Raw genomic sequence first — 26,692 nt, forward strand, 5'->3', positions numbered from 1 at the left:
AAACCGGCACATATTTATTATGCCATTGCCTTTCGGTGTGTTTGTGTTGCCTGTACGTGGAATACCGGCACATTTTAATAAAACTAAAGTTATGCCAGTTTAAAATTGTTATAGCCTTCAATTAAAATACCTTATTTTTAAGTATATACCGGCACATTAAAAGTTGTGCCAGTATGAAATTAATTTTTTGACAAAAACATATATTATTTATGTCACCAAAATATAAGGTTGTGTCGGTATAGAATTTACTTTACTTCAAATACTTTACTTTATGCCATGAAAGAAAAAAGTTGAGTCAGTGTAGTTTTTCTTATATTTCACTTAGAATGTACGAAGAAGAAGAATGTAAGAAGAAAACGAGAAAAAGGAAAGCCCAACCTTTTCAGTGGATAAAAAACCGAATTAAATGCCTCCGAAACTCTGAACAATCTTATCAAATGTACAACAGGAAGACAGGCGTTCCAGCCAGATCAGTTAAAGAGCCGTGTGACATCACAAAATGCAGGCAAACATGTACAGGAAATTCACAGAAGAAGAAAGACTAGCGTTTTTAAGTTATGCTGCGTTTGGGAGACATTTCCAAGCAGCGAAACCACATAATGGCATTGATGGAACGGGTCAATGTAGCAAAGAACCAATATCCGTGTTTTTTATTTTGTTAAACAAGGTACGAAAGTAAGAATGCGCAAAGTTGTTTTCACTTAGACTTTAGGTCTTTAGGTAGAAGCCGAAAAGGATATTCCTAGCATTTTCCTGTATAAAACTTCCTAAAGAATCTTATTTTAAAACCTTCAACTTATTCGAAGAAATACGCACCAGAAATCCCAACAAAATATTCTCTTTTAAAGACATTGAAATTAATAGGGTGTATCAGAATAAAATTCCAATTGCATGAAAAAAGTATTAAGATTTATTGTATCTTATTCGATCCAATGCAGTTATTAAAAGCCACAGTGAATTTTACATCAAATTACATTCCACGTTTTTATTCTTGTAAAGGTTTTTCTGTAACTGTAGATCCTTTTTTAGTTATTAGTAAGAAAAATATTGTTGTGTTCGTATAGTATGTATATCTTTAATGCGAATAAAAATATGATAAAAAAATAAAAAAATAAAAACGTTTATTTTATGAACTATTTGTGCCACTACTTACTACCACCTTTGCCAAAAACACTATAAAACTAATTAAATACCTACTGGCAGATTTATATCAAAGTTCTCGAAATGCACACAATGGAAAGAAATGTAATAAAGTCGAACCTCTTATTGGAATAGCCTCCGTGCCAAGCAAAAGTATTCTTATAACCGAGATATTCTAATAACCGATCATTGGTGGCTAGTACAAACGTTTCGGGACCTCAAATTTCTATTCCTTAAAGTGGGATATTCCTATAACAGGTATTCTATTAAGCGGGTTCGACTGTATATCTATAGCGACACGCTTCATTTATTATTTTTTAATTGCTAATTTTAAATACTAACTTTCTTTTCTAAACGGAAATAATATGGGTCATTTAAAATTCACAATTCTTTCTATACGAAACCAGATGGTAATGGCCTGTTCAGTCTCAGTTTAAAAATTCCCTATTAAATAGTAAACCTTATCAGACCTTATGTCAATGAATCACTTTTTGAATGCATTCGAGGACGCTTCTTGACAGAAACGTTTTCAGCTTTTAAAACATCAGATATAGGACCAGCCTCTTTATGTCGATAAATTAGTCTTCAACGTAAAACTACAGACATGTGTTTTTTAGTATAGTCACAACAACCACCCGGCGCGGACACAACACAACACTCGCAAATAATAACAAGCCCTCTTTCGAGCAATATTCACGCTATTTTACCGACACAAATAAATATATTATTGAAAAGTTGTTGTTTTTAAACTTATTTTAATTTAAGTTAATTGATTCCGTTAACCACCAACGGAACATATCTAACCCTTCATTGTCAAGTATTTGATTTCTTCTGTCGACCTGTTAATCCTGTTATTCATAAATTGTAATTTTGAATGGTATTTATGATGTCATTAAACTTCATGGTTAATTATCTCATAAGTTCATTTTTGCTGTTGTGCCACTATAGAACTCAGTGAGCGGTATGTTTTTTCACCCCAGAGAAGGAGTGGCTTTCACCCCCCAAGTAAAAGCAACCCTGAGCTCAAGTCTAAAGGGTAAGAGAAACCTAAATCCAAATTTTCATGCAATGTGGAAGTGACACAGAAAATTACAGGATATCGCTGTATTTCCCGTTCCTTTAATGGCCTATTTGCTGAGAATTGACGGAAGCCGAAGCTCTAGTTTTATTTCATGTATGTACAAAATAAGGAAAGGACAAACAATGTCGGGAAATTGAGGAAAATGCAATTGCGGAAATATTTTATGTAAATATTATTTAAGGACAAACTTCTGAACTTTCTGTTGGTTTAAAACACTGTTCAGTTTTGCTACCACTGTCACAACGATATTAACTTTAAAATAGGATTAGAGTAATAAGGTTTTGCAAAACTGCGACAATTTTAACTTTGTTTGTTCTGTTTCATACTACAAAGAAGGTGGAGTTTGTTCAAAATTTATTGGGAATTTAATTAACTCTACTCTGCGTTTTATCGTCTACAAGCCTTTGTGGAAACTAACTGTAAATTATGCAGAAATACTTCATAAGTAAGTTTGTCAAGAAACTATAGTTAATTTTACGGATTTTGTCCAATGAGTGAATCATACTCGAGGCACATTTAGCGTTACATCTCTGCCAAAGCCAGCCAAGTTTGGGCTACAAATGCAGAAAAAACCACAGAGCATCTTGCAACTGTATTCTTGGCACCAGAAAATAATGACGATGAAGATAACGATATAAGAAGTGTTCCGTTGGTGGTTAACGGAAACAATTAACTTAAATTAAAATAAGTGTAAAACAACGAACAGTAATATATTTATTTATTTTGGGTAAACAAGCGTGCTTCGTTTATATCTCGTAAGGGTGTGTTGTTGACCTATCCCTACGCCCGCTGGGGCGTGACTACCGACGGAAGGTTGTGAATAGACTGAACTGAAAACACATGTCTGTGGTTTTAAGTTAAAGACTAATATACAGGGTGTAACAAAAATACAGGTCATAAATTTAATCACATATTCTGGGACCAAAAATAGTTCGATTGAACCTAACTTACCTTAGTACAAATGTGCACGGAAAAAAAGTTACAGTCGATTTTTTCCAATATATCGAAAACAATTATATATTTTTTATTGAAAATGGAGATGTGGTATTCATATGGCAGTAGTATTTTAAGAAAAAATTATAATGAAATTTGGACACCCCATAAAAATTTTATGGGGGTTTGGTTCCTTTAAACCCCCCAAATTGTTGTGTACATTCCAATTTAATTATTATTGTAGAACCATTAGTTAAACACAAGTTTTTAAAAACTTTTTTGTCTCTTAGTACTTTTTTCAAAAGTCAGTTTTTATCGAGATATTTGAATATTTGTCAAATCCACCACATATTTGTATATGGTAAAGTACGGTTATGGAGACTTTGTAATAATATGAAAATTTATTTATGATTTACATTTTTAAGTATATTTTAAACCATATTAAAAAAGAAGCCATATCTCGATAAAAGATGCTTTATCAAAAAAATACAAAGAGGCAAAAAAGTTTTAAAAACACTGTGTTTAACTAATGGTACCACAGTAATAGTTTAATTGGAACGTACACAAACATTTGGGGGGTTTAAAGGAACAAAACCCTCAAAAAATTTTTATGTAAACATATTAAAAAAGAAGCCGCAACTCGATAAAAACTGCCTTATCGAAAAAATATTAAGAGGCAAAAAAGTTTTAAAAATATTGAATTTAACTAATGGCACCACAATAATAATTTATTTGGAACGGACACAAAAGTTTGGGGGGTTTAAGGGAACAAAACCGCCATAAAATTTTTATGGCGTGCACAAATTTTACTATAATTTTTTTTAAGATGTTCTTTCCATAAGAATGCTACGTGTCCATTTTCAACAAAAAACCTCTAATAGTTTTCGATATATTCAAAAAAATCTATTTGCATTTTGTAACTTCAAAGGGCTGTGACTTCTTTTGTGTGCATATTTGTACTAAGGTAAATTAGGTTTATTCGAACTATTTTTGGTCCCAGAATATGTGGTTTAATTTATGACCTGTATTTTTGTTACACCCTGTATTAACATAAAGAAGCTGGCGCTTTAGAAGCGTCTTCGAATGCATTTCAAAAGTGATTTATTCACTCAACAAAAAGGTACGAAATATCAATAAAAATGTTAATTCAGACAACAAACGCAATATTTAAAATTTGTCTAATTCTTGGTTTTATTGGAACAACAAAGCGATGTTCATCAATTCATTATTTTCGTTAGTTGAGCCAATGTATTACGTTTATTGAATGGATGAACATTCATTATGTATACCATAATATCACTTTATTGATATTACGAACTCTGTTCACTGAGTCAACGAACACTATTCATTGAAAGAACAACGTCGTTGATTGACCGACGAAGACTATTCGTTTTGTCAATAACAGTGTTATTTCTCCTAACGTATTTCGTTTATTTCTACAATTATTTCCGTTTATTCTTACAATTAATTCCGTTCATTCCCACAATAAATACGGTTATTCTTACAAGCAATTATATTCATTCTTACAATCAGTTTCGCTCATTCCTACTATGAACGTATTTTATATTAATAATTACTGAATGCATTAGCCCAATGTATTATATTGATTAATAATAATTTTTTAAATCCACCTTTTTTGTCCTAAACCTAATGGACTTTACACTGTGTGATTTCTCATATGATGTCACTTATACAGTGCGCTGGAATAAGTGTTACACTCCCCCCTTTATTAACTTATTTATTTTTAGCACATAAGCAAAACGCTCGGACAGGTCGATTTTTAAAATAATCAAAGTATATTAAAACATCAATGTTTCGAACTTTACATGATCCCTCTTTAGGTGACAGGCATAACTTTGATTTTTTGAAATGGGAAAGTACATCATGTGACAGCTCATTTAAAAGCGTTTGAAATAGTGATTCCAAAAATGTATAACACTTTAATCCTTTTTGAGAGCGCAGGTGCAGAATTTCGATTGAATTCTTTTTAAACGCATTCATTTTTTTAATGCTGAGAAAACTAATAAGTATTTTTGAAAAATTTAAACGCAGAATAAAAGATTACATTATTACCGAGGGCTGAAAGTCCCTCAGAATAAACAAAAAGTTTCTTTTGAATGGTATATTTGAAATTAAAAATCATACTAAATTTTCCCTTTTTCACCCCTGTGACTTATTAAAATAATCATTATAGAAGTTCTCAGGGACTTCAGACCCTCAATAATAGTGTACTCTTTTATTCTGCGTTTCAATTTTCAAAAATACTAATTAGTTTTCTCAGGATTCGAAAAAAAAAATGAATAAATTTAAAAAGAATTCGACCGAAATTTCACGATAATAGACATACGAAAACTTCCTTCTACTACGGACTACGGACTACACTTGGAAACGAAATGAAATTATTATTCGGCACTTCGGCAGAGGTAACAGCATTGTTTAACAAAGAATTTTTTTAAACAATGGTAACACAGAGAAGCTAGGTGTATCACGATAAGGAAAAGTCGTTACATTTCAAATGGTCAAGCAACACATTTATTGTCTCAACAACCAGTGGCGGCTCGTGATTACTAAAAGAGGCGGTGCACAAATAGATAAATTTACCATAGGTAAATTTACCCTTAACACAACTTAATACGTAAATTTACCGGGTACTGGATGAAAAAGGATTTTTTTTTTCGTTTTTTGACACAGTATCTTGAAAATTGATATTTATGTATAATTAGATGATCGCATGGATAAAGAATTATGAAAATAAGGAAAGGCGTAATATTTATTTTATCGTAAATATGCACTAAATCAATGATACCATGTCTTGCCCATGTAGAATCGCTCCCAAACAAAACACACACGAAACAGAAAAATGCATTTTTTTTATCACATCCACAAATCCGGCAATTTTTTGAATATATATTTATTTATATTCTTTGCACAGCCTTCAAAATTTGAAGAGCTAGAAGAAATTTCAAATCAACGCTAAAAAGTTATAGATACGCAAAAACCATTCTAACACACATTCTAACACTAGAAAAGTCACATTCTAAAACACACTCGAGCCAAAGTTTGTCTGGCTCGGAATCTCATAAGCCCCGGCGTCCGTTGTAAGCTGACCGCGTCTACCTTTTCCTATGCTTTTGAAGTCAAATCTCGAGCCATACGGAATGGTGCTCGGGCAGAGTAACTCACAGGAATTATTTGTTTTTTCGTTGATATTAAATTACATAATGATAAATAATGTATGTAGATAATGCATTGATATTAAAAAAAGCATAGTAAAAATAATATTATTTTTATTGTTCAATCTGTTTTCCTGTAAGTATATTTTTCAGAGCCAGTGCCATGGCTCGGTGGCCCCTTAGGACCAGCCGCCACTGTCAACAACTACGTTTATTGTCACCATAAACGCATTGATTGTGGATATTAAACGCAGTAGTAGATTGATTAATGTATTCGTTGTCACAACAATCAGTTTACATCTATACAATAATCATATATTACTCTATATTAACAACATTTGTAGATTGTTTTAATGAAATCTGTATGTTGTCATGATAAACCAAGGTAATTGTTTGTCATCTACGAAATCAAGAAAGTGTGTTGCTTCTAGAATTAACATTATTTATTAAATATATAAAACTAAGTTATTAGCTGAATAAATTGAGTGTTATTTATTAATGTACTCTGGTTATTTTCACAATTATTATTCAATCATTGTGACAATAACCAAATACATTCGCCAATGTCTAAAAGTTCGTTTAAACAAAAAATAAAATTGTTGTTACAACGAAATACTATTCAATAATCACTGTTAATCAATATTACGCACTAAATTTTTTTGACTGTTAAGGACAAGGTAACTATTTAATGGGGAATGTGTTTCCCAGAAAAAACATTAATTTTATTCAATCTGGTTTTGTATTTTAGGAGCGAAACACATGTGAATTTTAAATGACGCATATTATTTTCGTTTAGAAAAGAAGGTTAATATTTAAAATTAGCAATTAAAAAAATAATAAATGAAGCGTATCGCTATAGAAGGTACCTTGAATTACATGTCAACTACCTCTTCCTCTGAAAACATTTACTCCGACAGAGGTCCGAGAACAAATAAAAATGCTAAATCCTCAGAAAGCTCCTGGCTATGATTTGATAACAGGAGAATTACTTCAGAAGCTACCGAGGAAAGCAGTGATGTTTACTTCATAAATCTGGTAAGCCCGCTACACAAGCAAATTTATATCGCCCTATAAGCCTAATCGCAAAAAGTATTAGAAAGCCTGCTATTGCAGAAAATCGAGCAAGTTGTTTCCATAAACGAAATTATACCACAACACCAATTCGGATTTAGATGGGAACACTCAACCATCCAACCATGCTACAGAATAGTAAATATAATTAAAACAACTCTCGAAAAGAAAAAGTTTTGCGCTGGAGTGTTTCTCGATATACAACAGGCATTTGATAGGGTATGGAATCAAGGTCTCCTCTATAAACTGAAATTAGCCCTAACAGACCAACTACTATAGTTTATTCTAAAATCGTATCTTACTGACCGATAATTCCAAGTCAAAATTGAAGACAACTGCTCAAATTACCACATCATACAATCTGGCGTACCTCAGGGTAGCTCAGGTAGATTTTAATTTTTTAACACAAATATAACCAATCCGCAATCATATCCTGTGTTAATTATTGAGTTTTTAATAATGAAGGTTCTAAATATAAATACTATTTCCAATTTTACAGTTGAGTCCAGAGTTCTTTACTTGTGCGCCATTAATACTTGGCGAGATAAAACACATACTTTTTATCTAGCATCATTTTCTTCCACGCATGAAACTAAAGACAAACCAGATACTGCCTGTGATTAAGTAAAGACACATGGTATTTTTATAAATGCCCTAGAGTCAGTATATCGAAAAGAGATAGGTACAAAAAAGACGTTTGGAGACGTTTTCAGATTTTAAGTACAATTTGTGACGTTTCTTGTTTGTTTACTTGTCTCTGTCAGTTTGTTGGATGTTTGCTGTTTTTTTTTGGTCCTGTTTAAGTATTTAGAAGTTATTTATATTAAACCAACAGCTGTTTTCACAACTAAATTTTATACTGGAGTTTGAGTTTTATGGTAAGTGTATTTTATTTTGCCATTAATTTACATACAAAATTAATATCATTCACAGTTGTTAAGGAATCTTCTTCAACTGCCATCTCCGCGACGGAGGTCGACAATCATCATAGCTATTCGGACTTTGGAGACGGCTGCTCTGAAAAGTTCGTTTGATGTACATCCGTACCATTCTCTCAGGTTGCGCAGCCACGATATTCTGCGTCTCCCTATGCTTCTTTTTCCTTGAATCTTTCCGTGCATAATGAGTTGGAGCAAATTGTATCTCTCTCCACGTGTAATATGTCCGAAATATTCCAATTTTCTGGTTTTAATTGTATTTAAGACTTCCATTTCTTTATTCATCTTTCTAAAAACCTCTTTGTTTGTGACGTGTTCTGTCCACGATATTTTCACAATTCTTTTATTCACCCACATCTCGAATGATTCCAGTTTTTTCATTGATGCCTAATTCAAAGTCCAAGCTTCCATTCCGTAAAATAGAGTCGAGAAAACGTAGCACCTTGCCAGCTTGACTCTAAGCTTTAACTTTAGATCTCTTGCACAGAGCACTTTTCTCATTTTGTTAAAATTCGATGTAGCCTTTTCTATTCTAATTTTAATCTCCTGGAAGTAATCATTTGTGGAGTTGATCATTATTCCAAGATATGCATATTGGTCTGCTCGTTTGATGTTGGTTCCATTTATGAGAAGATTCTCGTCATTTCTTTGAGTTTTAGATATTCTCATACGTTTTGTCTTCTTGATGTTCATTGTTAGAATGTTTAGGTTAGAATCTTAAGGAATGGTTTTGTTTAAATTTACGTAAAAGTGAAATAAATAACAAAAAGAAAATATTTTATTTTCAAACATTTATATCATAACAAATATTTAATATCACTAATGATATTAACAGAATTTATTAAGCTACTTCAAATGTAGCTGTAATTCTGCACCAAAATTTTAAAATATATATTTATTTTATAACGTCAAATTTTATAATGCGGAGATGCAAGGTGGACAACATTAATAACTGTATAAGAAACAGAAGAATATAATGTAATGACCACATAAGCCGAATGACAACAAATAGAGTAGTAAGGACGGCGAGAGACGGTTCCCCAATAGGAAGACGGTCAGTGGGAAGACCACGAAAACCATGGAACAACAACTTAGAGGCATATTGAAGGAACAGACAGAGTAATGTCTATACAATAGGAGAAGAAGAAGAAGAAGAAGAAGAAGAAGAAGAAGAAGAAGAAATTTTATAATATAATCCGTGATCGGATTAGTAGCCAGTTTCAGTCACTTGCTGCTGCGTGGAATATATTTTCGACTTATTTCGTATGCTTTAAATGATGACGCACGAGTAAAGAATCATGGACTCATATCAATACTCCTGTCGCCAGGGGGGGGGGAGGTACAACGGCCTCCTTAATTCAGATGAACACGATTTTTTTGGGTAACAGTTCATCCGAATGTCGATAAGGTTGTTATAAACAAAGAACTTGAGGAATTACATACCAGCGATTTTTCGCAAAACAAAACATTTTTTTGTATCCTATGGGTGATTCTCAGCAAAAAATGTTCCTACAAGTTTTTTCGTAGGATGCATAGTTTTCGAGATAAACGCGGTTGAACGTTCAAAAAATAGAAAAAGTGCAATTTTTGAACCCGAATAACTTTTGATTAAAAAATAAAATAGCAATTCTGCTTACTGCATTTGAAAGTTTAAGTCAAATTCTATCAGTTCTGATTATTTGCATTGCTAAAAATTAAGTTTTATTTGTTAAACAAAGCCATAAACACATAGTGCTTCCCGTGCCCAATGCATGCGTTTTAATGTACGTAATCTATGTACGTAGAAATTGCTTGTATGGGCGCCTACTCGTTGAATTTCAAATGAGAAATGCATTGAAAACATCATTCAATCATTATGTGTTTATAGCTTTGTTTAACAATAAAAAAAATAATTTTTGGCAATGAAAGTAATCAAAACCGATAGAATTTGACTTGAACTTTCAAATGCGGTAAGCGGAACTGCTATTTTATTTTTCAATCAAAAGTTATTCAGGTTCAAAAACTGCAATTTTTCGATTTTTTGAAAGTTCAAAAGCGCGTTTTTGTCGAAAACTATGCATCCTACGAAAAAACTTGTAAAAACATTTTTTGCTTAGAATGACCCAAAAAATACAAAAAAATGTTCTGTTTTGCGAAAAATCGCTGTTATGTGATTCCTCAAGTTCTTTGTTTATAACAATCTTATCGACATTCGGATCGACTGTTACCCAAAAAGTTCGTGTTCTACAGGTCAAAATACATAAAACTTGGGTAAGTCCATCTGAATTAAGGAGGCCGTTGTACTCCCACTGGCGACAGGACTACAAGTTAAATCTAAACTTTTATCTGAATAATGTAATTTGTTTTTCTGTCTCCTTTATGTTTTTCCAATTATTGATGTTATACCTAGTTTATCATATCGTGTTAATGTTATGATGAAAGAAATTCATGTTTCTAAAGTATAACAACCAAAAAAGAGTGCATTTTATTTATTAAAAAGGCCTTCAACAATTTTTGACCCAAGTGGTTTTGTGGTACTAGTGGTTTTGTTAACTAGTAGTCAGTTATGACTATTCTGAAGCGAAGCTTGTATACTGGCGTTGTATTAGTCTTTCTCTATAGTAAAATGCTGAGGCGAGCACCACAGAAGTAACGCCACGACACGGAGTCTCGGAAGTACCTACCCGCCGCCGCTTCATAGGAGAGATGCGGTGTAAACAGTTGGAAGAGTCCATTTACGAGACGACGGGAGCCCGTTATACAACATGTAAACTTTTTCAATTTTATTAACATCTATAACAAACATATTAACTAACAGCGGTTTTATGTAATTCTTAAATATTATTTTGAAACGAAAATATAAATAGTAAATATATGGGAGTCAATACAGATTTTGACTTCGGAAAAAATCAAACATGATAGAACTTTTTATAATTTGATTAAGAAATGTTTAATAAACAACATGTCGAAAAGTTCTACTCCAGAATTGGGTGCTTCATTTTTTATTAAACAAATGAACTGCAAAATTAGTTGTTTTTTTAAATTACTCCGAAAATATAAATCTTGGAAAAAAATGACTTTACCGTTTAAAAATTCAGAAAAATTTACAAAAACCTTATATAAAGATTTTTCTAAAATTAAATCTATAGCCCTTATAATTTTTTATTTATAACGCTAAAGTCACCCTTCTCACAAACATTGGCGCACTTTAAACTAGCGTTCGGCGAAGAAAAACAATTAAGCTATCTTATGGTTGTAATAAAAAGAAATAAAATGTATGGGCATAAGTACGGTGAGGGCGGAAATTGAGACTTACATAATTTTTTTTAAAAAATGATTTAAAAATATGTAACTAATACAATTTTACCTATAAAACTCTCAAATTTGCATAACTTACCTTTCAAACATCATACTAAACGATGGCCATTAAAAAAAAATCTCAAAAATTTAATTAAAATGTTACGACGCGACGCGCGACGTCTCAAAAAATGTAATTTATAAAAACTTCGTAGTTTTACAGAATTACTGACACTTTAAGACGATATTACTCAAGTTTGAACATATTTATTACAATTTTATAGGTGTTTTTTTAAGCTTAGGTATGTCAAAAAATATGAATTTCACTCAAGAGTAAAGTACTTTTAAATTTTACATTATCGAAAATTGTTATGTATTAAGAATAGCTGTTTGTAATTAAAAACTAAATTTCAATTAACAATTACATCCTTCTAATTGGAATATTGTGCACTATAAGGGCACTATAAGGGGATATCATAACATTCATTAAAATAGGACGGCTGCGTTGGATGGGACATGTAGAAAGAATGGAAGAGGGCGAAATACCAAACAAAATATTCAAACAGATACCAGTAGGAAAAAGAACAAGAGGAAGACCGAAGCTGAGATATTTAGAACAAATAGAAAATGATATATTAACCTTAAAAATAAAAAATTGGAGAAAAAAAGCACGAAACAGATCAGAATGGAGAAGAATCCTGGAACAGGTCAAAACCCAGAAAGGGTTGTCGATCCAGTGATAATGATGGTGATAAGGGCACTTAACTGTTAAGCGAGATTTATATTTTTTACATACTTGGTATAAAATTAAGAAAGTTTGATATTAGATAATTGTGTCATTTTATGAAAAATAACTTTTTTTTCGAAAAATTGATAATAAAATAGTTATCATAATTATGGTAATAAAATGATGATGGGTATCGCGTAATTTAAGAAAAAATAACTTTTTTTTTCAATTGGAAAGATGTAATTGTATAGTTTTTAATTCCAAATTACTTTTCATAATAACAATTTTTAATATTCTGGAATATAAAGATCCTTTACTCTTTAACGAAATTCATATTTTTGACATACCTCGTATAAAATTGATAAAATTTGATAAAATTTCAACCATCATATTATGATGGTTGAGTTTTAGATTTTAGACTATGCAGAACATGTTATGGAGAATAACTTTTTTTTCGTAAAATTGATACTTAATAAAAAAGTTTCCCATATTATGGTTCCTAGACAGACATACTGTATAAGAGCTTCTGTATAAGAATTTTCGAATTGTAATGCCATATTCGGATTTAGCATAATCAAAAATAAAATTAAAACATACTTTTAAAATTATTTATACAAAATAATTGTTATTGTTTAAACAATTAATAAATAATTAGCGGCAAAATCTGTGAGTAGAACTTTTTACTTTAACATGTATATAAACTAACAAAAAAAGTTTTAGAAAAATATAAGCTTGTTTAAATTAATCCGAAACGATGCATATTTTCGTTCTATCTTGACTCCCCTAATAATAAAAATAAATAAAAAACTACTTATTCAATTTTAAAAATGTTATTTAAAATTTAAAAACAGAAAACATAGTATGAAGCTTCCGCTAGTTGCAGTACCGCCTATTGTACCACTTTATTTTCCTGCCTCTTGCATTTGCATCCTGCATTTTTAGCGTATAAATATTTATTACTTATTGTTCGTATTTATAATTCAATAAAATTGGCATTGATTCTGAATTAGAAATAATATTTCCCTCCGCCATTGGTAACTTGATTGATAGTTCGTCAAACTTCAGTGGTTTTTATTATCAAAGCTGCCAAAAAGGGTGAATATACTACTTATAGGATCGGGTTTCTACAAAGGATCTATTTAATTCAATTATGATACATATCAATAGCCTTATACAGATCCATTAACTATTAGACATATATCCATTAACGCTTAAGTTTGAACGCTTAAAGCTACAAAAAAATCTATAAAAACTACAAATCTTTTTCCTTTGATCTAAGATGCTGGAAGGAAAAATATTTTTTAAGTGAATACTTCTTATAGCGCTCGGTATGGAAATTTGACGAGACTAACATCGTATTTGGCGTCATTCAAAAAACGTGACGTAAGTGGTAACCTTGCGGTATACCGTAATATACATATTTATACGCTTATTATTTATTCATTACTTATATTTTAAACAATTATATAGGTAAGTTATGAGTTTGATAGATCCGTCAAAGTCAAACTAAATTTTAAAATATTAATAAAATATAAATATCATTAATTTGATAGTGAATTTAATTATAATATAAAATAAATAACATGTTTAAAAATACAATTTGAGCATAGTTTGAAAGGAATTTACTAACCACTGATGTTAAAAATATTACCCATGTTTACATTTTTGTGTAACGGACTCTCCCTTTAACGGAAGTACATAGTAAATGGAATCTTCCATCATCTATTTTACCTGTCATTTTTATAGAAATAATAACTTGACCTCCAACTTGTACTTTAGCTTTCACTACATCGTATATACTTTTGATAATCTTGAATAATTCTGTGGGTACTTCCAAGTCCTTTAAGCATTTCCAGATTTTCTCTCTATTAAATCGAAGGCAGCCTTCAAGTCTATCAATGTTAGGAACGACTCTTCTCCCTTTTCTATTTTTCTCTCTATCAGTCTTCTTAAATTGAATATGTTGTCATTAGTCTGCTTTCCAGGTCTGAATGCTCCTTGATATTCTTCCATATTTGGTTCCACATATTCTATTTTTTCCAATATTTTTGTGTATATTTTATAAGTTACTTGAGCTAGGCAAATTGCTCTATATTTGTCACAAATAATGTCCTCGCCCTTCTTATATATTGGTAGTATTAAATTGTTTTCTTAATCTATGAGTCTCAGGATTCATATTAATAAACTTAATATCGCTTTTCAAATCACCCATTGATTACTTCCTATAGAATAGTCCTACAAACCTTGTTTCCAGATTAGCATGCAACACTCCGACAATCTGTAACATTTCGTATTTGGGTTACGTTTGGCATCAATAATAAATTCAGTGTGATTGCGTTACAATGTGGCTTAAAGTCCGCTTCTGCAGCTGCATGTCATTTAAGCTCCATACAAGGATAAAGTACACTCCATGTCATCCACTGCGAGAGTTTGATTGAAAAGTTTCGTGATTGTGCAGAAATTATTCGAAATGATTAAACGATTTCAGGGTTGTTTATTATCGGAAAATATGATTTATTATTTAAAGCGGACGACGTGTAACCCCTCAATACTTAAAAGCCTTTGATGGGTAATATATGGAACATTTCAGGCTTGTTTAGTACTTTAAATTCTACATTGCAAAAGCTTTGTATACGATTAAGGTGTGTTAAATTTTAAACAAAATAATTGAAGCTGTTTTTTAGATAAATGATCAAAGTCGCTAGAACAAGACAGTACACGACTTGAAATTCTTATTAAAGATTCAATTAAGTCCTCGTCCCGTCCGCGACTTCCAAATAATGCGTTCATGAAGAATAAAAAAAACTGAGCTAGACTAGTCCGCCACGACTCGAGTCGCGTAATGCGTTGCTACCTTGTCTTACATTGTAAAAGCTTTGTATACGATTCAGGAGTATACAATTTTAATCAATAAAATGGATACACGAAACGGAAATAAAGGACATAAAACTTAGACGAAGAGGAAGAACATATTAACCAAATAGGGATAAAAATACGATATACCTATCGTATTACAGAAATTAAGACACGAATTTTCAACTCCGTTGGCGACATTTAGTTTGCTACTAGAACAGCTTTAAACATTAATTAAGTTTTCTCTAAACCCAAAGACACAACCTTAAAAGACAATATGTCAAATATACATAGTTCATAGCATCCCATGCACAAATTGCAACCTGCAATATATTGGCCACTCTTCGAGACGATTGAGGGAGCGTATTACCTCCCACAAGAGTGACTCCAGGAAATATCCAGATAGGTGTAGTTTAACTATGCATGTTCATCAAAACAATCACATAATGAACTACACAGAAGCCAAGGTTCTAGCAAGGGAAAGCAATTATTTTAAAAGGTTGTTTCTTGGGATAGCTTTTATTGCTGAGACTGATAAAACTATAAAAAAAAATCTGCCATCAGCTTCTTAAGTGAAATTTACTCACATTTACTTTACTTAGACAGAGAGTTCAATGCAAACAAACTACATTATAACACCGTAGTTTCTGATGAATAAACTGAAAGCTGTTGGTTTTTTTTTGTTTTTTATTTTCATTTTAAGTTCAGATACCCACATGTGAGAATTCATTCAGTGAGTAGGGTTAGAGTAAAATTAAAACAACCCACAAAACAAAATATCATTGTCAGACGTTGTCAACTATCACTTGTTTGTATCATAGAACAGTGCTTTTCAATGTTTTTGAATCATGTACCACAAAATTCTTGTAAAATTTTTTTGGTACCATCTACCTGAAATACCTATGGAGGTAGGTAATCTAATTGACTACAGATATGCTGTATTTTGGTTGTGTTTTTGCGTTTTGTGTACCACCGCACATAATGATATATGTACCACAAATTGAGAACCCCTAGCATAGAACATAAAATTTATTACCGCCAGTTCAATTTTTTCGCGAATAAAAAAGTATAGGTTGTACCTAGCTAATGTTTTAGTTTCTTAATATTTATATACTCAGACAGTAAATATTAGATGTGGAATATAAATGATATAATGTAGTGCGGTTTTACGTAACTACATATTTATAAAAATAAAAACAAACAGACTTAGAAAACGTGTAGTTCTGCTAAAAATCCTGAGGGAAATTCTACATATTGCAGTACAGTGTCAACACATTTTGAAACGATAAAGCCACGTAAAACGTTGAACATTTTAAATATTTATACAAGACACGGATTTATATGGGTATGTTATTTAGTACCTCCAAAGTTTAAATATTAGGATGTTGCCAGGGTTGTACTGTAAAATTGTGCTTTTGCCTTTTTTTGTGAGGTATAGTAAGATAATTGTTGAGTATAGTATCTTGTGGTTAATTATATAAATAAGACGATAAACAATATTTTTATATCTCAATCCGAACTAGTCTTGATTCATAGTCCAGTCCATGATGAACTATTGAGCATGGTTATACCTGAAGTTCAAAAAAGGGATAGAGAGATGCGAGATGCTACTTAACCAAGACAGTATTTATCAATGACATTACGTTGCGTAGTTACCGGAAATAATTTTGAAGATTTAAAATTCAAAAATATATTGCTTTTCAACGATTCTTATTTGTTTCGAGCTTCTGTCATATGTCTATTATACACAGATTATACAACATATGACAGAAGCTCGAAACTATCACCACAACTGAAACAATATTGTCCGAAACACGCTGCTAGAGTCCGTTTAAAACACTTAAAAAATAACCAAATATAAACTTTTTGACATATCTTAAAAATATTAAAAATTAGACAACGACTAAGCCTAGCACAAGTCAATAAAAATTTATTGTAAAGTGTTGACTCTCATGTGCGAAGATATCGATTTCTTGAAAAATGTTTTCGAACGAAAGTCGTTTCGAATTTAACGGTTATATCAATCGACAAACAGCTAGATTGATTGAATTTTGAACACTTAGATGCCTCTGTAAAGAATCCACTCCACGGTGAACGAGTTATCATTTTTTATGCCCGTTTTTGAACATGGGATTATTGTTCTTTATTTTATTGAGCAGTTCAGCGATTGTCAGTCAAGAGCTATATATTGAAAGCATGATAAAGAATACATTATTTCAGATTTAATGAGACATTTAGAAACATACATGTAAAAACAAAATACATTTTCCCTTGGTTGGCTGTACATGTGTACATATACCAAAAATAAAAAAATAGATGTATAAGAACTTCTTTTTTCAAAAGTGATTATTTAAAAGAACGAAAATTATCTCCTAATTCAAACAGGGTAATACAGGTAACTGCAGAAATTAAAACATTATTAGTTTAGTACATATATTATTATAGATACTACATATAAAATATAAGACAAGATTCTAAAAGGTTTTATTCTAAGTACTTATAGGAGGGGAGGAAAGCAAATTTGCAGTTACTCGAGCATTATGGGGGCCTATTGGGTTGTGAAGAGTAGGTCCTAAAACCAAAAAAGTTAAGTTTTCCATAAAGTGGGCGACTTTCCATATTTTAATTTAATTTTCCATTTCCAATAATCGTTTTGTCCGATTAGGTATAGCGCCATCTATCCATAATAGGGAACTTGCACATTTTTTTTATTACATAATAATGTTCAGTTTTGTATAAAAATGAGATTTCCAAAATTTCACGCTTCAAAAACTCATAATAACTTAGAATTACAAATTTAAAGTCCTCTGTATTTTAAAATAGTTCAAACGGTCCGTGACGTCACATAGTTTAACTATATGGTTCCGTTTATGGTTATATTTAGGTATATTCTTCTTCTTCTTCTTTAGTTTGTTGGCTTCCACCTACTTGAGTATTTGGCCAGCTCGTCGTCGCGGAATAAAGGAAAAATATTTATATTCTAATGACATTTATCGTATATCATTGTAATAATATATACCAGTTTGTTGAGATTGGAGTTTGATATAGTTATTGAAGGAAAGGAAAGAAGGTTTACTATGGAAAATAAAACCATTTTGTAAAAGTACAAATTTACCATGAATAGTTAAAACGATCAAAAACACTTGTAACGTCACATAACTGTATTTTCTACTGACGTTTATAATGTCTAATTTAAAATTATATACAATTTTGTTTACTTTGTTAGTGGAGAATGTAAACATATAACCCGATGACGTCACGACGCGTTTTGGGCTGGCTGGTATAATTTGAATTTTTAATCATCTTAGGGGCCAAACGAAAGACAAACAATACTTTTTTATCTTTGACACATGTTTTAAATTATGTTCTGTTGTGATTTATAACATTTTTTTCGAATTTAAAATTTTACGCAAGTTCCCTATTCGAATTAATGTCTCGAATAAAAGTTGCTTATTTTTGCGTAACGAATCCAAATCTGCAATAATAAATGGGGGCTCCTATTTAGATTTTAAAGTAACCCCCCACCCTAACTCCGTGGGGAGTCGTGTTTGACGCCATTCGATACATCTTTTAAAAATATTGAATACGTGTATTTTGCAGTTTTTCGATCTGATGTTCATTTCGCGAAATATCGCGAAGTTCGTATTTAAAATTTTAAATTTACCTTCCACCCCTATCCGCGGGGGGTCCTGTTTGGTGTCATTCGAGAAATTTTTGAAAAATATTGAAAACGTATTTGTTAGTGTTTCGATCTGATGTTCATTTCGCGAAATATTCGCTTTTTTTTGTGAATCTTTTTAACTCATAAATCGCAACTCGTAACTGCAAAAATCACCGCTTGGGCTTCCCTACCATTATAACAAAATGAGGTTCAAAAATCGTGTTCATGTAATGATAATATCAAATGTAGGGATTTAAGGTTTTGACCGAGTTTTGGCCGATAATTACTTAAGTGCAGACCACGAGTAGAGTAGGCAAACGAAGCCTTGGAAAACTCCAACGCGATGGACAGAAGATCTCAAAAGGATTGTGACCAATTGGAGACGCTGAACAGAAGAAGATGGACATATCTGGAGGAGGCCTATGTCTAACAATGGACAAATCCGGGCTGATTGATGACGATAGACAATAAAAGACATAAATTCGAAGCTCTATTCGGTACACTAAATACAATAAAACTACATCAGAAAACAAGAAAAGATACAAAAAATAAAATTTTATTAAACTATGGCGGTATATTTACTGTATGATAGTGAATGTTTGATGAATGATAAGTAATACGATAACAGAATACAGTCAGGAAAAGGTTTATAAAAATTGTTTGTTGGTTCGTAACCTCTCACCTGAACACAAGTACTTACCTTGTGCACTTTTCGAGCAAGGATGAAATACATTCACATGCAATCTTTAAATCTTAAGACATCGACTTACCACTCTTCATTATAGAATGTAACAATAATGTATTTTTGAGGTTTTTATACCTATTGAAGTGGCTAGTTTCAATTACTTGTACACTGGACGTTTTCACTGATGATGGTCAGTTTGACCGAAAACTTTTTGTACTTCCGCTCCTTCGTGGATAAATTTTAAGGATTTTTTAATAAATTCATATATGCCTACATACAACAGAAGTGTTTACTTAATTCCACGTTGTTATATTGAAGGTATACAGCCAACTACAGCGTTTACTCCCTTTTTAAAGTTTTTAAAAATATTACAGGCTGCTTATAGTATATAAGAGAGGCGATTATAAAGATAAATGTAGAGAGCATGCCCCCAAGATGGAAAACGAAAGACTACCAAAAAACACGTAATTACAATTTTTAGTATTTGGACCAGAAAGACATAGGAAAATCTCTAAAGCGATGGTTATAATACCCTTGTCAAAATGGAACAAAAAAACATAATCTCTGTAGCGAATAAATAAGAGAATAAATATTGGGAACTCCAACCAAACATAATAACCTATTTTTAGTAACTGTTTTTAACCACTGTTTGAAAATGTGTTGAATAATCTGTAAAATAATTATAAAGCTTGTTTGCCCGCAATCGTGCACATTTCGAGCATATCAATTTTAAAAAATATTCATTAAACACGATGGTATTTTCGGTAGTGTTTATTTTGGTGAATAATATAACAATTTTAGTAATTATTGTTTACAGATATCGTACATTTTTGTGTAAATATTACATCTCCATACGGGTTAGCTCTCGTTGAAATGATTGTATGTAAATTGACCATAAAATAAAATACACTTTACAATAATATTTCAAAATTCGTATTTGCGAACATAATTGTTTTATTACAAAAATACTTCGAAATACAAAAATGATACAAAAACAAATACTAAACTGTATATAAAAGTAGGCAGACATATGGAATGAAAGAACCACACGAAGACTTAAATCGAGAAAAAGTTTTCTGGCCAGATCAAGACATCTGCCAGATACACCAGACAGAACTCGTCTGGCCAAGTTGAAAGAAGCTGTTTCTCACCATCTGAATCCTCAAGAGGATTTTTCGTCTAGTAGCCATCCTCCTTACCTTTTGTGGATTACTCTCAATCGTCTGCGAGTCGGAGTGTTCAAGTAAGTATAAAGCCAACATGAAGAAGTGGAGACTGTTACCTGCAGACTCAGATCCCTTTGTGAATGCGAGTGGTACAAGATTCAACACATCTACTTATTTGTCCTCTTGAAGAAACCTTGCACTGAATACGAGCTATCTTTGGAATTCTGTTCTTCGTTTCTCAAAGTCCCCTTTAACATGGCTTTTTCTATTTAGTTTCTCCAGAATCTTCTGGCTCGACCTTTATTTCTTCAGAACCTTTTTCCTGTTGAAATTCATTCATTCATGCCATTATTTTACCTACATATCAGATCAATCCAGATGGGGTTCAGTTGTCTACTTGCTGACTTTGAATTTTCCTGTCCTTATTTTTATTCCCTTTTCATGTTGGTAAGTTTTTTGTTATGTATTGTAAACTTATGGTAAAGTCAAAATAAAATTAAAGCAACAAATATGGAATTCATAAGGGCAAGGTGCAAACTAACAAGAAGAGATAGAATAAATAACATTAGCAGAGATTAAGAAAACAATGGGAATGAACTCCTAGAACAGAAGATATTAACCTGGTACGGACAAGTCAGAAGAGTAGACAAAGAGCTCGATAGGAAGAAGGAAGACAGGCAGACCTGAGATACTTTAGAGATGAAATGAACGAAGCAATGGAAAGAAGAAATCAGCAGGAAGGAGACTGAAAAAACAGAAAGAACTAGTGTAACGATGTGCCTTCAGCCTGGCGTTAAACAGATCAACAGCAGAGAATCGCACGCGTTTCGATACCAGCGCAAACCCATTCATTTCCAGTTCTACTCCGAGGCATCCAAGTAGGGCCGTCGAGAGTCTATTTAAGGAGAGAACCGAAGAAGAACAATAGAAGAACAATCAGTCTTGCGGCGATCAAGCTGCAGACTCTCTGACTAACCAGTCTAGTGAACAGGTAGGCCAATATGGGTGGCGGAACTCTGTAGTGAAGAGATGCGCCGCTCGTAATTGAACAGAGTTTCCGTGTAGCCGTGGAGTGAACGGTTACCGCCATCTCCGATTTGGAGTTGTATGGGTGTCTCTATAGTTATTGATATTTTGATTGTGGGAGTATTTGTGCTTACCCTAGAGTGATGTGTAAGGAGGTGCGAGTCTGTACGTAATTGCTATTTGTATTACACTAATTGAATTTTCTTTTGATAGTAATCAATACAAATTTTTTCTTCTTTTACAGACGTCAGGCAAGGGAGCTTCCTCCGGAACGGGGCGAAGATACGATGATATTTTAGTTTACTATTTTTAGTTTAAACTGTATATAACTATCCTCAATACATTTATTATATTTTAACCTTTGTTTTACTGAGTCTGTTGTCTTGAAAGAACTACCGGTCACACTAGGAAGAACGGTTGAGTGAAAGAATACAGTGAAAACTCTGGAAATCCTTAGTATATATAAACTCATAGTATTTCCCCTTTATTATTATGTTGTCCTTTAAAATCTAAATTAAAAAAAAGTTCCCATTTGGGCTGATAGTCCAGGAACCGAAGCTTTCCACCTCGCAATTTTTACAGAATGGATAGATTTGCTTGAAAATTTGAGAGTAAGTAGTGTATAGTCCAAGGATCAAAATCTATTTGATGCCGAAAGCCACTTTTACCATGGGGGTGGTTGCCACCCCATCTCGTGGGTGGAAGTTTTTTATTAGATTTTGACTACAAAAGTTGATAAAAACATTTATTCTAAGCAATAAATGTTCTATAATTTTTTTTGATAAAATTATACTTTTCGATTTATTCGCTATCGAAAGTGTTAGTTTTGCATATTATCGAAAAATCAATGTTTTTCGATATACTCCTTTACGATTCACTCAATTTTGTAGAAAATTTTTTTTCAAACCACGTTATTGGGAATTCAATACCATACAATTTCGTATTTAAACGTTTTTTCGTATCTCTGATGCTAATCTTTCTATTCTGAAGAAAATGGCATTTTTTACCAAACTTCAAAAATTCGTTATTCGCTTTCAACTCCAGTTTTTAAAAACTAATCATTCTAAGTCGGTCAAACTTCTAGAATCTATTAATAATACATAAATAAAGAAGAATGAATAAGACCAATGACTAAAAGCATCGCTAACTTGCATTATTCTGCTTCCGAATGGATGTCTCTTTTTTTATTTTGAAAAAAATATATTGATTTTTTAACCGTAACTTTTTATTTTTTATCTTAGAAAGTTTGGTGAAAAAGGATTTTGTAGGTTTTTACAAGATCTATAAGCCTATTAATATTAAATCTTTTTAAAATCCTTAGTCGCAAAAAGAGGTGACTTTGAAAGGGTTTGTAAAGGTGGTTTTTGCATGTTATTAAAAGGTTTAATTGTCAATAGCTCACTTAATTTTTGACGTAGAAAAAATTTATGCAAACTGGTTTCTTGGGAATTAAATAAGCTACAATTTCATATTTAAACATTTTTTCGGATCTCTGATGCCAATCTTTCTATTCTGAAGAAAAATCCATTTTTTCCGCACTATAAAAATTTGTTATTCCCTTGTAACTCCATTTTTTTAAAAACTAATTATTCTAAGCCGGTCAAACTTCTAAAACCTATTAATAATACATAAGTGAAGAAGACCAAATAAGGTCAATTACTAATTTTAATTAGGGTGGTGATTAGGGGGTTGCTTCCGATAACTTTTTCGCTGAAAAAATAGGAACTGACATTCTTTTCATTATGTCACTTAATTTTTAAGCTAGAGCCTTTTTTTATTTCTGAAGATATTTTTAAATACTTTAAATTAGTTTTAACAAGTTATCCTCGAAAAATGCATAGCTTCCCCGTCTTTTGACTTTGAAACTACAATATTTAACATTTGACGAAGAAGAGCTAACATATAATAGAGTATAGCTCGATTACTATTGGTCTTACAGAAAATTAATAAAAACGGTTTTGTTTATTTTTTCAAAAGCTACATTTTTGTTAAGTAAAGTTGTTTTGATAAAACGAAAACTTGTGGAGCTATTAGCAGAAAACTGATTAAAAACATTGTATTTTTCGATATAAAACTAACACAGTCGATAGCCAATAAATCGAAAACTGTTAATTTTATCACAAAAATGTATAGAACGTTTTTTCCTTAGAATGAACGTTTTTACCAATCTTTGCGGTCAAAATATAATAAAAAATTTCCACCCCCGGGATGGGGTGGCAACCACCCCCATGGTAAAAGCGCCTTTCGGCATCATATAGATTTTGATACTTGGACTATCCACTACTTATTCTCAAAAATTGCGAGGTTTTGTCCTATTTTAAGCTTCATTACTTGGACTATGAAGTCGCTTGAGATTTTACTCTAACCCTCGTATTACTGCGCCACTAAAGCATTGCAACTCATTTTAATGTTTCATAAATATTTACGATAATATCAATCTGCCTTCATAGAATAGTGAAAATACTCACGACATAATATCTCAATAAATTAAAAAATATCTACGAACCTTTATCAGTGTCATGCTCCTGATTGGCACTACACTCCCTGCACACAGCCGTCCTTTGAGCTCGATTCCTCTGCATCTGTTTGTACGCCAACTCCTCCAGCTCCATATCTTTATAACCTTCCGGGGGACTAAGTGTTACCGCATCAACGAATTCGATGGGAGGCGCGAATTTGGGGCTTTGGGGCGTCTGACTTTCGACCTCGAGCTCCTCGTAGACCCCTCCGCAGTTGCAATCTGGCTCGCAGCACGTCAGACGCACCATCTCGTGCTGGTAGCACGTGCACACCCCGTCGTCATCTTCGTCGTCGAAATCGCATTCTTCCCTGGAAGGAAATGGGAAATTAAAAATAATATTAAAAAAATAATAAAGTGTGATTTATAGATAACCGTATAAACATACACTCACCGGCACAAAATTCCACCACCCAAAATTTTTGATTAAGTTTGAAAATCTGTAACTTTATTATTTGTACTCCGATTTTCAAAATTCATGCATCAGTTTGTAGGTACTTATATTGGTGGTGTTTTTCATTATTCCGATAACAAAAATTTGTTGCTTAGATGTCATTATACGGGGGTGAATGAAAGCGTTGTATTTTCTCCTAACTTTAAAACATTCTATGGAAAAATTGGAGAGCTTATTTTATTTCATACTCCTTTTGTATTATCCTGGAAGTATCACTAAGGTTTTATTTTTTTGAATTATCCGAATATCTCTTTTCTTGTAAACTGCTTTGAAGGTTTTTCTAATTCAAAATATCAAACGCATTGAAATTAACAAAACAAAATGACCAACAAAACAAAAGAATTCAATAGCGGGTATGTCCACCTCTTGCAGCAATGACTGCTCGCAATATGTTTGGCATCGAATAAGGATGTGTTATCCTTGCCCGGGGAATAGCCCGATATTCCACTACCAGGGCCATAACTGCACCAAATCTTCTGGAGGCCTAGGATGACGGCGAATAGAATTTTTTTAATTCATCTCATTAATACTCAATATAATTAAGATCTGGGCAGCATGCGGGCCATTCTAATCTTATCAATCCAACTTATATTTTATGAGTAAATCAGTGTTTTCAGTTACAAAAAATGGTACAGCTCTTACAAGAAAAGAGATATTCGGATAATTCAAAAAACAAAATTTTAGTGATGCCTCTGGGATAATGTGACAGAACTATGAAACAAAATCAGCTCTTCAATTTTTCTACAGAATGTTTTAAAGTTAAGAGAAAATACAACGCTTTCATTCACCGCTGTATAATGCCATGCAAGCAAAGTTTTTGTATTACCGGAATAATACCAAAAGATTTAAATATATGTACCTACAAACTTGTGCAAGAATCTTGAAAATCGGAGTATAAGTAATAAAGTTATAAATTGCCAAACTTAATCAAAAATTTTGGGTGGCGGAATTTTATGCCGGTGAGTGTATTCTAATGTAGACTCAAAGATAATTTTTATCTTTGTCCATTTATTTTATACCCCAGTAAATGACCGTTTTGGAGTGTAATTTTCAGGGTCAACTCCAAATTGCATGAAAATTTGGATTTAGAAGGTTTTACTTATCCTCCACTTTAAAGTTGAACTTGTGCCGTTGGTTGTTATTAGCGAAAGGCCACACCGGCGATAATTTACGGCGCCGTAAGAGCAGTAAACCCATTGGTTGACTAACTCCTCCAACAATTGTAGATGAAATAGGAGTTAGTCAGCCAATGACTCGTCAGGTTTACTGCTCTTACGGCGCCGTAAATTATCGCCCGTGTGGCCTTAGCCTTACTTGGGGGATGACAGTCACCCCTTCTCGGGGGTTAAATAACGTGCGGTTAAAATAAATCCGGAAATGCATAAATTGATTAATTCTAAGCAACTTTCATTCTATAGAGTTTTTTTAAGTAAGTTAATACTTTTCGAGTTATTTGCGATTGAACATGTTTATTTTCGACAAAAAAAAACACGTTTTCAGGCGGTTTTTCGCAAATAACTCAAAAAGTAAATATTTTATCGAATTTTTTTTAATAAGAAATATTGATGAAGTGTATTAATGAAGTCTATGAACTCAGTAAAAGCAAAGTTTTGGGCTCATGAAAAGTACGTTCTTATTCGTCAAATTCCAAATAAAATATTTCAACGTAAAATATCCAAAAAATTAAGCAATTTTAGGGAAAAATTTATTAAAATTTAGTGCTTAAAAGTGTTTAAAAGAAACTTTATTTTTATTTTTTATTAAAGTTTCTAGCATCAAAACTAGTTATGCTCAAAATAAAGTTGGCCTCTTTTTTTTAGTAAAAAATATCTTGAAAATCTCACTCTATTTAGCAACCTAAAGAAAATTAATCCTTTCCGCTTTACCATTTGCTTTATATGTAAAATATGTGTATTGTTTATACGATCAGTTAGTTTTACTAGTTCAAATTGCTTATTTTTGAAAAAAATTGTAACTTTGACTTTTTTCA

General features: G+C 32.1%; 2 protein-coding genes across 5 annotated transcripts in view; both read right to left on the reverse strand.

The window, feature by feature from the left end:
- Positions 1-26,692, reverse strand: part of LOC126887942 (uncharacterized) — a 500,758-nt gene that overhangs the window by 327,874 nt on the left and 146,192 nt on the right. The window lies entirely within an intron of this gene.
- Positions 1-26,692, reverse strand: part of LOC114340427 (uncharacterized) — a 643,253-nt gene that overhangs the window by 159,900 nt on the left and 456,661 nt on the right. For all 4 annotated transcript variants that reach the window (XM_028291178.2, XM_028291164.2, XM_050655885.1 and 1 more), the window contains one exon: positions 24,237-24,559. In XM_028291178.2, coding sequence (XP_028146979.1) covers positions 24,237-24,559 — 323 coding nt within the window. The remainder of the gene's footprint in view (positions 1-24,236; positions 24,560-26,692) is intronic.

The sequence above is a fragment of the Diabrotica virgifera genome, chromosome 7 (genome assembly GCF_917563875.1).
Source record: "Diabrotica virgifera virgifera chromosome 7, PGI_DIABVI_V3a".
Taxonomy (NCBI): Eukaryota; Metazoa; Arthropoda; class Insecta; order Coleoptera; family Chrysomelidae; genus Diabrotica; species Diabrotica virgifera.